Source organism: Colletes latitarsis, chromosome 1 (assembly GCF_051014445.1).
Source record: "Colletes latitarsis isolate SP2378_abdomen chromosome 1, iyColLati1, whole genome shotgun sequence".
NCBI classification, from domain to species: Eukaryota; Metazoa; Arthropoda; class Insecta; order Hymenoptera; family Colletidae; genus Colletes; species Colletes latitarsis.
Genome location: NC_135134.1, coordinates 56,183,688 through 56,197,046, shown reverse-complemented (window position 1 = coordinate 56,197,046; position 13,359 = coordinate 56,183,688). Strand labels below are relative to the sequence as shown.

Below are 13,359 nucleotides of genomic sequence, written 5' to 3'. Positions count from 1 at the left end.
ATTAGATGGCGCTAGAAGGACAAATTTCAAGTATCACGTGATGTCACTGCCCGTGTCTAATCCAACTGACATGGTTTTGTATGTAGCTAACGTAGCAAACTTTTTATGAAAAAAAAAAAAAAACATTAAAAAGTTTCACTTTTTAAAGAAATCTCCCTTGAATTGTTAATAATTTTAACATATTCAAGTTCTTCAAAAAAGAAGAAAAAGTGTATACGTTGCGCCTCATTACACGTTGGTTAATTTTTTGTAAAGGATGGCAGATGAAGTGTCAATAAACGTTTTAACTCTAAATTGTTGGTAAGTTATTATTTTATCAATATAATAATTTGATATATCTTCTATTTAATTATTATTCATAAATATTTTTCTATGTTTTCTATACACAATATGGTCAACATGTTTGTTTAATACATTATATATTTATAGGGGTATACCATATGTTTCCAAAGACAGAAAAGCCCGTATAGAAGCAATTGCGGAGAAATTTACTGTTGAAAATTATGATATTATATGTTTACAAGAAGTATGGTCTGTTGAAGATTTTAAGATGATAAAAACTAAGATCCAAGAACAACTACCTTATTCACATTATTTCCATAGGTAACTCTCGTGTATAGTTATTACCATTAAAGTATGTTATATTTCAATAATATAATACTGAATTATTTATATATCTAATATTAAATTATATTATTGGATTCATAATTATATACAAAATTTTTTTAATATATTTTAGCGGTGTACTTGGGTCAGGAATTTGTATGTTATCGCGATATCCTATTCAAGATGTAATGTTTCACAAATGGCCTTTGAATGGATATGTGCACAAAATACATCATGGAGATTGGTTTGGTGGGAAAGGCATTGGACTTTGTAGACTTAAGATTCATGATATGAATGTTAATGTTTATACTGTACATGTAAGATTATTCATTGAAACTTTCATACTCTATTTACATATCTTCTAACCGTTTGTGTGCCAGGTATTGTTTCAAATGTCATGTTGAATAGTGTCACATGGTAAGACAGTTACATCTGTTTTATTCCAAAAAATGCTGAATTGATAGTACTAACAACATTAGAAGATTAAATTTAATTTGTGTAAAATGTAATAAATAAATAGACGTGATTGTGTTGCTTGGTAGCCAAACGGTTAAAGAATTAATAAGTGTATAATGTGTTCAATATTTTAGTTACATGCAGAATATAATTGCCACAATGATGAGTATATAGCACATAGAGTTTTACAAGCATTTGATACTGCTCAGTTTATTAGGATGACTTGTGGTGGCACAGATTTTGCAATATTAGGAGGTGATCTTAATGCAGGGCCACAAGATTTAGCTTATAGGCTCATATGTGGTGTTGCTGATTTAGCAGATGCTTGCTCAAATAGTTCAAATAATTTAGGGACCAATATGTGTGCCAATAATAGTTATACTAGTTCAAAACTTGCAAGAACATTCCCCAAAGGAAAACGTATAGATCATATTTTGTATTTGGGTTCAAAAAATCATAAAGTATGTTAAATTATTTTTATCGATTTTAATACTATATTTATTTAACAAATATTCACTAATTACTACTAAATACTATTTATATTAATATTATTTATAGATAGAAGTAACAAGTTTTCAACATCCTTTCCCAAATCGTATACCTTACAAGAATTTTAGTTACTCTGATCATGAGGCTATTATGGCGAGTTTCAAATTCAGTCCTGGTAAATAATAAGAGTAGTTTTATTGTGTCAAATGGCGTAAATTGTAAATACGTTTGAAATCTTTATTTTTTTAGGTGAGTCTCAACAGCCGAATGTAGATGTTAAAGATTTATTGAAAGAAGCTATAAAAATATGTGAAACTTCACTGAAAAATATTCGCAGTCAACGATTTTGGTATTTATTATCAGGTTTTATATTAAGTGTCCCACTCGTTTGGTCTATGGGGTTGGATTGTTCCATTGAAACTGTGGGTGCGAGTATTGGTTTAAATATAGGACGCTTATTTTTAACTGCAATATTATGTTATACTTTGTTCATGAGTACTATATGGAATAGTGTAGAAAAAAATGCTTTAAGGGCAGGGTCCTTAGAAATGGATATTTATTTAACAAATTTAAATAATAATTTAAGTAAAAAATAAAATTATATACATATATAAAACGGGTACATAATTGATTCAAAATTTTGATTCCATTATTCAATTGTTCATTCAAGAAAATCAAACGATTTTTCACTCATAATAGATATATTTTCATATACATTGAATTTTAGCATTTTTATACATTAGTATTTCCATTATCATATTATTATAAGACAATAATCAAACTACATTTTTTAAACGATTAATAATGAATCATAAGCTACTTATATATAATAAAATTCTAAAATTGTACAATTTAATCGTAGCAATAATACATTCATAATTATTTTTTAATCTAAGTGTATAATATGAATTTTTAAGAGAAATAAACAATTCAGAAAATTACAACCAATAATTATATTATTGAATATTATTTAGCACGTTGAGTGCCAAGCAAATTTTGAATACTTTATTATTATATGCAAATTTACAAGTAATTTGAATGCTTTTTTTAAAAAATTTATTTATGATAGCGTTTTAAAGAAGAATTGTATATCGATATGTCTATCACTCAATGATCAACGTGACTTGAACGGAAACTATCTGCGGGCACCGGTGTCCGCCACAGCATTCAATGTGTTAAAATACCAAAATTATTTCATTAACTATATTTATATAAATTTAATTATAATTTAATTATGAAAAATATATCAATGAAATATTTAATAATGCATTGAATTTCATTAAATTGAAAAATAATGAATGTAATAAAATTAATTTTTAAAGTAAGTTCATATTATAAAAAAATTGTACACTATTAACACTTTTGAACCGATTTCACAATTTTATTTAAAATTGCTACACCAAATTTAAAAAAAATGAAGATATTTAAGCTCTATTAAAAATTCTGATTATATTTGGTATTTATTTATTCCGTATCACATTCTTATATTATATAGTATATATTATTGCAATATAAACAAATGATTATTGCCTATGAGATCTCCTACAAACTACATACTGGAGCAATATCTTTCAGTACAAATATATTTAAATATCGTGTAATATATTAACGTTATATGCTTTTATACGTATATATAAATTTTTCTACAATTGATTATATACAATATAGACCTTCTTGAGCAAAGAGGCTCCTAATAAATAAAAGGCGTACATACGAATGTATATATAATTGACTATGTAAATTGTACCCAAAGGAATTTAAATAGAAAAACGTTAAAATTGCGTTTCACGTATGTCATCATAGCATTCATGAATATATGCTTCAGTAGGTAATAGCACTAAAAAAAACTACAATTATGGAATGTAAAAACAATTTAGGCACTCTTTGGTTTTTCCAAATTCAAGGTAACTGTTCAACATAATTCTTTGGGACCAGTCCTGTCTTGCCATTAAGTGTACCTTCTAACCATCCTGGCTCCAAAGAGGCCTTTACTGTAATTGAAAATTAATTTTAGTATAACTGTATTTGATACGCGTATGTTACACATTTTTCATACCATTTGTAATAATTTGATTTGGTTCAAATGATAATTCACCATCGCTTTCTGCCAAACAGGCATATAAAGTCCGGACTCTCCTAGGGAAAAAAATATAATTGTTAATTTTTTATTACGAATACGATAGCAATAATCTATGGAAAACAAGATACGATATAAACATCATAAATACATTTATTCAATTAATAAAAAGTATGTATTTACCAAATACCAGGTACTTGTCCAGGACTTGAACGTCCACTACTAGGTGATGTATTAACTCTACAGAGAAAATACATATACTTTAGTCGTGTAAAGCAAAAAAAATAAATTCGAATTAATAGTTTAATTTGTCAATTATAAAAACTTACACAGATACTGATGGATTATTTCGTTGAGCGTAACCTGATGGGTAATGTACAGTCATCATAGAACCACGTTTTTGTTTCACCGGCAAGTCGGACAAACATAAGTGTGGCTCAGATGCAATTGACTCGCTTGAACTACTCGTGTTACCACTCGTTAATACTGAATTTATATTATATTAACGGTCATTAAATATAAAACATGCATATAAGTAAAATATATTTTCAGAAATAATTTGAATAACCTTTATCTGCGGAATGGTACATAAGATTTGTCAATTTAACATTTCTTCCACTTCGACTATCTAAATATGTTGGCATTCTATGGCTTGTGTGTTCGGTTTCTTCGAAATCTCCATTTTTTTGGTCATCAACAGAAGACGACTTAGTAACAACTGCTAATGGACCGTCATAGTATGATCTTGTAACGAGCTATAAAAATAAATTTTGACCATTATATTGCATAAACACTGAAAATTCACGAGTTAAAATGCAAAATAAATAAATATATAACTTACATGTGTATGTGGCGAAGATATGTTGGTGTGCATTGGATATCTTACAAATGAAGTTCCATTTCCAGAAGATGTTGATCCATCCTCTATAGTGACACGTTGTGATTTAGAAGGAGCAGTATTTTGTGTAATTTGCGTTGACCGCATGGTATCTTGTGACGGGCCAGCAATTATTCTTTCACAATTTTCAATTAAAATTTCAACTACGATATTATAAAATTTGATGTCCATTATAGAAGCCACCGTTTCTTCTTCTGGCCGTAGTAAAGACGGACCGAAACATACAGCTAAGTTACCAATAGTCATTAAATTTTTATCACTTTTCTTTGCCACACTGTAAACATAATTTAATTAAATAAGTTTTGTTAAATATATATTACATTATTATTAATTATATTAAATGTAATTAATTTTATTATGAATACAATACAATGCATATCCTTACCTACATAGATGTCTAATAAGAAGAATTAACATATTGAAATTTGCTTTTGGTAACCGGTAAACGAGGTTGTGAATATCATTTACACGTACTTCTTTCATTTCTTGTTCTGTCAGAAGTAATAATAAAAATAATAATATTCTTATAATATAAGCTAATTGATGTAAGTAACATCAAAGTTAATAAAAAAGAAAGAAGTTTGTATATAATAAATATTTTCTCGATATAATGCATTCAATATAATAAAAATAATAGTTTTAATTTGAGTATTTCAAATAAAACAATATTGTAGAGAATACCTATACGCACTCGCAGCTAAAATAAAACTATTGTAGTATCGGAAGGTCATTAACGGTTCAGATAATGTCCTCAAATAAGTTTTCAGTGCACTGGTAATAGTTTTACTTTCCCATTCGAAACGATCATCCATATTAAATTTGTCTAATTTCCTTCTATCTAAACCCATTGCCAGAAGTTTATTTACTTTTGATGCAACACCAACGACTCTATATAGACCTTGTTCCTCAAGACCTAGAAAAAAGATATATCATAGTGGAACTTTTTTTTTTAATCGAATACTATAAACAAATATTTAAAAATATTGTATATGTTATTGACTACGCTGACCTCTTTCTTCAAGCGCTGCAATACATTTTGACACAAACAAAAATCCTGTTTCATCTAAAACAGTTTCTTCGGATTTTGTTGATACACCTACTATAGGGTAATTCTGAAATCAAAATATATTGTATTTATAATTTATTCTTATTTACTATTTATAAAATCGAACAGAAATAGTAGAAATATTAACATTAAAATACACACCGGTTCTTTACCATCCATGGCATCCAACCATAACTTCCTGTCTTCTTCAGAAAGTGCTTGGAATGTATATATTACATTAGGCCTGAAAAAATGAAAAAAGAACTGTAAGATATAAAGGCAGATTACGTGAAAAATACTTTTTACAAAATTACTAATATGGAAAATAAACAATTTTTCAAATGGATTTCCACATTTTCAATAATTTCGTGATGATTACAACAAGAATAACATATATATGAGTATTTGAATATTAATAATGTATCAGGAAAGTAGTAGCTACAATGAAATTATAGAAAGAAGCACAACTTAATAGCAACGTTATTTAAAACATTTATTATCTTAATACGTATGTTTGTAATATTTTTGCTTGAAATTAAAATCATATTAAAATTAAAAATACATGTTGTATCTGCAGTGTATTTAGTATCTATTACAGTAGAGTTCCGATATCCTGCACGCGGTTATCCGCAATGCCCGACGAATAAAGCGTGAGAATTTTATACATTCTATTTGTTATTAATAAACTGTATTACTACATTACTCATAGTTGTGTTTATTCAAAATAAAAAACGAATTTTTAAGAAAAATCGACAGGGGGTAGGTGCCTAAATTTTTCGGCGGGAAAAAAATTTTCAAATCGTTTTAAAAAAATTATTTTTAGTTGCAGGGGTCAATTACAATCATTTTTGGTCAATAAACATACCCTCGAAATCCGAACCATTTTCGAGAACAAAATTCCTTACCGAAAATATAATTTCAGGCTCAAAATGTTACTCCAAAATTTCATGCGTATCTTTAAAACGTCGTAACTTCTGAACAGATTGAAGGATTTTAATGTTTTAAAATGCAAACTACGCGTATTTTTGTAGAGAATATTTAGAGATTCTAAGAATGTTCGTAAAGTTGGTCCCTAACCCCGTAAAGTGAGAAAACCCCCCACAAAAACGGTCCATTTCCTCGTTTTTATCACTTCATATGTAGGTAAAGTCCAATTATCCCTCATATTTGATTTTCCGACATTACTCCAGTTCCGAGTATGCCGGATAATCGGAATTTTACTGTACTTAGTCATACTAAAAACTTGTCGATGAAAAGGAAAGAAAAGTGTAATTTCATTATATCTATAAATTTTAATCTATAAAAATATGGAAATATTGCTGAAAGTAGGTTATCTATCACCTACCTTATACTCCCAAGAATGCAAAACGTATCAAACTTTGAAGAATAGACATTTAAACATAAAACATAGTATCTGGTTAGATAAATTATTTAAACTACCATGTACCAGATTTTACTATTAAAAATGTACAAGATGATCATACAACAATGTAATCAAATGGGACTTACTTATCAACAGTGGTGATATCAAAGCAGAACCGTTTCTCAATTGTGTTCGACGTACGACGTACACAAGATGTCAATGTCAAAATTTCTTTACTACTCTGTTAATAATACAATATAGATAAATTATGTAATATAAAAAACACTTCACAAATTATAAATTTTACTTACAAATTTTCCTGTAAGCTGATTGTAAGGTATCATTGTAAATTCTTTTTTATCCTTTTGATATGTACAATACTGTTTTGTCCAAGTTGTGCCAAATGCTTCTGTAAAATTAAATACTTTTTATAGTATAGCACAATTATATATTAATACATTAAATCATTGATGAAATTTATCATAAACATTCATTATAACAAAATCTATACACGTACTCTTTTCCATTAAAAATAGATATCCCTCACGGGTGCATATTTTGTGGACACCAGTTTCCACAGCAGACTATAAAATGAAAATATTACTAATTCTTTCATAATGTAATATTAAAATTAATATAATAGAACTCAAAATAAGAAATACTTTTGGGAAACTTTAATATTATACAAAATTTTTGAAATATAAAAGTTTTACATACAATCTTCATATATAAAACTAACAAGAAAATAAACAAATTTAAGAATTTCTGGGATTATTTATATAATTTTAAATTTTATGTTATCATGAAATATTTCTTATAGCACATTACAAATTTTTATTAGCTACTTCAAATAAAAGGGGTTTGTAGTGAATATAAATAATGATTATATTTAAGAAAATGTATTACATACCTTTTTCATATCCTTCATTTTATTCATAAGTGATTCTGTTTTATCCCGGGTAGCAAGGAAATTTTCTCTAGTCTTGTAAAACACACACACACACATAAAATTAAAAATTAGTAAGCTATTTATCATGCTGTTATCCTAGTAATATTTGCACCACACAATACTTTAGTAAGAAGTTACATCTAAGTATTTCTACAAGTAGTTGAACATTAACGACCAATTTGATTATAGAAATGTAAAATTACTAAGATAAAAAATACTTTTAAGTGCCACACATGATTTAAAAAATACCCAAGTTATTCTTTCAAAATATTTGGAGTATGCTGCTGCATCACATTCTTCTGACATTAAGATAATGTACCAATCAATTTTAATCCATAGAAGTTAGAATGTGAAACAACAATACATAATACACTTAATATAATTTTGTAAATCAATGTTACAATATATAAAGCAATTTTTTTAATCATCTGAATAGTGCTAATGTAAGTAATAAGTTTTAGAATTGTGCCTCCATAATACTAATGCTCCTTTTATATATTTTTAAGCAATTAAGTACATGTAGTAATAAAAGAAACCAACCTTCTGTATTTTTAATTGCAGCTCAGTCATGTAAGGTTTAAAATCCTTTGCAACTTCATGACCTTGATGGTAAAACGTCAACCAACCAAACATGAAGCCTAGTAGCTGAAAAAAATTGTATTATTATTTATAATCTTTAATAATTAATTAATTGTAGTCAATAATCTCCAATAATGTTCATTAACAGAAAAATATTACACGTGAAAGAAACTTACAGTTTCAACAAATTCAAACTTTTTCCGTTCTTGTACTTCTTGAAGTAAGAACACGTACTCTAAACTAGCTTGACAAAAATGTCTTTCGGCCATTTCCAATGTTGCGTCGGCCTAAATATGATACATACTATATTATCAATGTTGTTAGTCATATATGCCTACTTGATTCCACATAACATGGTTGTTGGTAATTTCAAATAACATAATTATTTTACATTTTTTCTTTAGATATGAGCTTCCCTCAAAATATAAAAACTATTAATTTAAATAACACAAATGCTTTTGTTGTATCATACCTCTTGAAGTACATTGTCCTGTTTTTTAGTAGACAGATTTAGGTAGCGTTCTTGGCTTTGACAAAATTTAATAGTTTGTTTTTCAAACTTCTTTTTTCCGTCCTATAAGTAGGGTACATACATTATTTTCTGCATTTTAGTAAATTATAAAATATTTTATTAACTTTCGAGCATATATCGCGATGCGATTATATAATTTTATATTTCATATACTAAATATATAAAAAAAATTATTTAGTTACCTTCACGTTTCCAATACGTTCTTTCCTAAAATTTTCCAGGGGGAGTATAATTTGATCACAAGCGCGTGAAAGCTAGAAGCAAAATTCACCAAATTAAGGAGAATATTTGTAAAAGATATCTAAATCTATAAAAACTGGTAAATGATGTTGCCATCAAATGTTGAGATAAATACCTACAAATAAAAAATATGTACTTACATATAAAAATGATGAGTACATATGTACAATCAAATATATAAAAAATATCTGATCAAAATCACAATGAAAAGCATTTAAAATATTAATTTAAATAACTAAAAAAATATGTACAATGTATAGAAATTTTCTACGTATCTAATCTGAGATGGTGATTAAGATTCTTTTGAAATAAAGCAACATTTTGTATTTTTAAATAATATGGAATTTCATCTATTAATTCTAATTTCTATCATTTTCATTCATTATATTTATTAATAAAAAAATAAAATATGCTCTACTGATTATAAATATTATCGTTATCAGAAAATTCAATAAGTTATTTTTAAGAAATATGAAAACTAAATAAAGACCAATATCTACTTTGATAAATAAAATTATTCATAATTTTCCTATTTTATTTGGCACACATTTACGTGTAAAATGACATGAGTATATTATATGAAGAAATATATTAGTGTATTAACACACATTGCTTAATAAGCTTATCATAACTTAAGCACTAGTAACTAAAGTAAATAATGTTGTACCTTTGCTATTTAAACAAATTTTACATACTCTTGTTTTAATTATTTAGTATATATTTTGTAAACACTATAAAATAAATTAGTATATTGTAAATAATTTGAAATATTAAATGTTGAAAGAAATTATAAGGTTATTAACATAACTAAAATACATTCCTCATTTATAAATGAATGTAGATGTATGTATGTGACCTATGTCCACACACACATGCACTGATATTGCTATAATAAAACAAGCAGATGACAAGTTTCATTTCACTATTTGGAAAGAGACTTATGTTGCATAACATATATTTAAATATGTAGCTTACCCAAGGAACTATAAACAAGTAGGTGTATAATTTGTAGTTAAAAGTATGTTATTCTTACATCAATAATACTAATAATTTCTAATCAGTTTTTAATTTGATATGCATAAGATATTTAAATATTTCATACAAATTTGCTGCAATGTGTAACAGTTACATGCAATTATGTATTTTAAATTTCTGTTTGGTCCTTGAAAAGGTGAATAATAAAGAAAATTCTAAATATTCTTATGTAATTCAGAAATAAAAGATATTTGTGTGCATTCAAGAACATAAGAAAATATGTACATTATATAAAAAATAGAGACAGTATAACCTAAATCAATATGCAAAATAGTGCAAAGAATTTTGTTTAAAAATATGACAAAAAATATACCATTAAATAACCAGGTAGAGCTCCTTCTATAAAAACAAAATTTTTATAATAACAATCAATAATTCTTTATAAAAAATAGTTATAATAATTATTAAATAAAATTTAACAATGATTTATAGGAATGCAAGAATATTTGTATTATTGATTATATAAATATGCTTTGATGCTTTAAATATATAAGACTGACTTTAAAAGTAATACTGTAGATAATTTCTTCAGATTTCTGTTATAATAAATATTAGATAACTGTATCATAACTCTTTTATTCCGTTATTACTGTAACAGTAATATATACTATATTATAACTTTAATATAGAATAATTATAAAACTCAAATGCAATAACTTATAAATATTCCAAATATTCCATTGTAAATTATTTTTATTTTATAACCTCTTTCAATGAAGACACAACTTATTGTGTATATACTAGAAACATTACATACCATGCAATCCCTTTCATCCTCTATAGATGCAATAAGTTTACCAAATTCCTTTAGGCTCTGTGATATGTGAATTTCATCTTCAGTTTGAGTTTCCCCAATACATTCAAAGCTAAAGTTCTGCAATGTTTTAGAAAATGCTCTTTGGGCTCTGGACAAATCTAAAAAAAATTTGTTTATTCTATAATCACAAGTAATTTTGACAACAAATAGCTTCTATATTGAATGATATGGAAAATATAAGAAATATATAAATCAATCTTAAACAATATATTACATTTTGTTAATTTTCTTAAGTTAAATTTTATTCCTTATAATTTTTAATAAAAATAATAAATAAAATTAATATGTCTACATTAGTAAAAATGGGATAAAAAGAAACTAATTTTGTATTTTTAAGATACATTATTAGTGACATAGAATTATGCGAATAACCGATACACTCACTTATTACCAATTCAAAGTGTAAATAAACACGTGAGATCTAAGTTTTGAGTAATGAGGTTAGTAACAATACACGGTTAATTAATAGATTGTTAAATATTGAAAGGTTGCAAATTAAACATATCGTCATTAAAGAATATTAAGGCAAAATAGAATATGACAGCAGCTGTTACATAGAAATACACATTTTTACCACATACGGAAAATTATTAACTTACTTGTGGCAGCTAGCAAAAGATCTTTGACCTCTTTGATGAGCCGTTTAATCTGTTGGCTGTTCTTCTCCAATTCACGTTCATGATAATGAAGATTTTCTCGAAAGTAGGGACTATCGGTTAAGCAATCCGTAAACTCTAATGGTTTGAGGCCAACACCCATTATTCTTGATTGTATATTAAAGTTCGAAAATCATTAATAAGTCAAAACAACAGAATTAACGAATCAACACTTATAACTAGTATTACAAATTATAATCATTTAACAAAACCACAAAGTCTTATCACAGTTACGCGCAACGAAGTATTCGTAGCGCAAACGCTCTTGACGAAAAATGAGATCGGTTCGCGATATTTCTCCTGTTTATTGCTAGTCATGAACAAAGATACATTTTCTGAATCTTCGTTAAAACTGATGCAAATCACTAGCAAGTTTATATAGATAGGAATTTTGCGATGTCCATTAAAGTCCATCTACCCTCTTCAGTCAAATATACAAACTACATTTTAAATGGCGGGATATTCAATCTACTTTATAATACACTAAATAATTTGCCATAATATAAAATTCATTGCAACTACAATCTGAACAATTATTAAATAATTATTTAGGAAGTATATCGCATAAATGTGAAGAAATATTAATATTTCCAAATTTTCGTTAGTAACCTCTATTAATAATGTGAAACATACAACATAAAAAAAATTTTAAGAACATCTATAAAAATGTGATGTATTCATTAATATTTAAATGTATACTTAATTAATAATAAATTGTTTAGTTTTTACACTTTAACATTAAAAAACATTGAATTCAAACATTGAAGAAATAATAAACTACTTTAGAAAATATACATGACTAATATGTACATAATATATAAAGTACACTAATTTTCATCTTCTAAAACCAATTTATACAAAATAAAAGTAATATTTTTATACAGATGTGTATACATATATGATGTATCCATATAGTTTTAGTCATTTATTTATTACATTTTTTTCAATAATTAGTAGTTTTGAAGCCACAGAATTATCAGAAAAATTTTACAAATACTTTATTAGCTCATGAAATATCTTACAAAAAAAATTAATTACTAATCATGCAATTCTTTAGTCTAACAGATGGTAGTTTCTACATTGCTTCTAAAGAAAATACGAAACATACTATTTACAATACCAATTGTATATACAATTCGAAGGAAATCCCACATTATAGAGAGTACCGACAAATGTTCTCAATATTTTATTTTGCTTTACAAATAACATTTATCAAAATATTAATACTTACTTAAAAGTATAAATATTCGGGGGAATTTGGAAGCAAAATTTGCTTTCTTAAATCAGTCTGAATCCCATACATTTCTCATACAATTCCAAACTATTTTTCAGTTGACAGACCATCGTGCATACCAGAGCTACATTGCGTTCTATTCGTCGAGAATCGATCTTCGATACAAAATGTCTACGCCTTGAACTTAGTCTCTCATTATCATAGTCCTGAGCATGAACAATTTATTTGAAGAACGGAGTCCTATTGGTATTAATGGTAATGAAATTATAATGTAAAATCACTGCTAACCAAAGTTCACTTGATACTCAAATACAATATATTGTGAATCATGATTTAACTTATATTATTATTATTGAAACACCAATGTAGTATAAAAATAACAT

General features: G+C 26.5%; 2 protein-coding genes across 4 annotated transcripts; one reads left to right on the top strand and one right to left on the bottom strand.

Moving 5' to 3' along the window:
- The first annotated feature begins 43 nt into the window (after positions 1-43).
- On the top strand, positions 44-2,330 carry Nsmase (neutral sphingomyelinase). The gene is made up of 6 exons (XM_076784210.1): positions 44-300; positions 430-603; positions 740-923; positions 1,197-1,523; positions 1,621-1,726; positions 1,801-2,330. The coding sequence occupies exons 1-6, from the start codon at positions 257-259 to the stop codon at positions 2,145-2,147; spliced, it is 1,182 nt and encodes a 393-aa protein (XP_076640325.1). The 5' UTR covers positions 44-256; the 3' UTR covers positions 2,148-2,330.
- A 680-nt stretch (positions 2,331-3,010) lies between these two features.
- Positions 3,011-13,101, bottom strand: Graf (GTPase regulator associated with FAK). 3 transcript variants are annotated; one of them, XM_076784186.1, is made up of 21 exons: positions 12,974-13,101; positions 11,686-11,849; positions 11,027-11,184; positions 9,177-9,248; positions 8,935-9,036; positions 8,639-8,749; positions 8,424-8,528; positions 7,845-7,916; positions 7,452-7,518; positions 7,246-7,343; positions 7,081-7,175; positions 5,734-5,815; positions 5,536-5,638; positions 5,218-5,439; positions 4,912-5,017; positions 4,470-4,800; positions 4,197-4,383; positions 3,958-4,114; positions 3,812-3,868; positions 3,608-3,687; positions 3,011-3,542 (listed from the first exon to the last, which is right to left on the bottom strand). In XM_076784186.1, exons 2-21 carry the CDS (start codon positions 11,843-11,845, stop codon positions 3,451-3,453), a joined length of 2,457 nt encoding a protein of 818 aa, XP_076640301.1. In that variant the 5' UTR covers positions 11,846-11,849; positions 12,974-13,101; the 3' UTR covers positions 3,011-3,450. The 3 variants fall into 3 exon arrangements, with proteins under 3 accessions (XP_076640301.1, XP_076640290.1, XP_076640310.1); XM_076784175.1 differs by lacking the exon at positions 12,974-13,101 and having other exon boundaries at positions 3,012-3,542; positions 11,686-12,162; XM_076784195.1 differs by lacking the exons at positions 11,686-11,849; positions 12,974-13,101 and adding an exon at positions 10,583-10,608 and having other exon boundaries at positions 3,013-3,542; positions 11,027-11,140.
- Between the last annotated feature and the right edge of the window lie 258 nt (positions 13,102-13,359).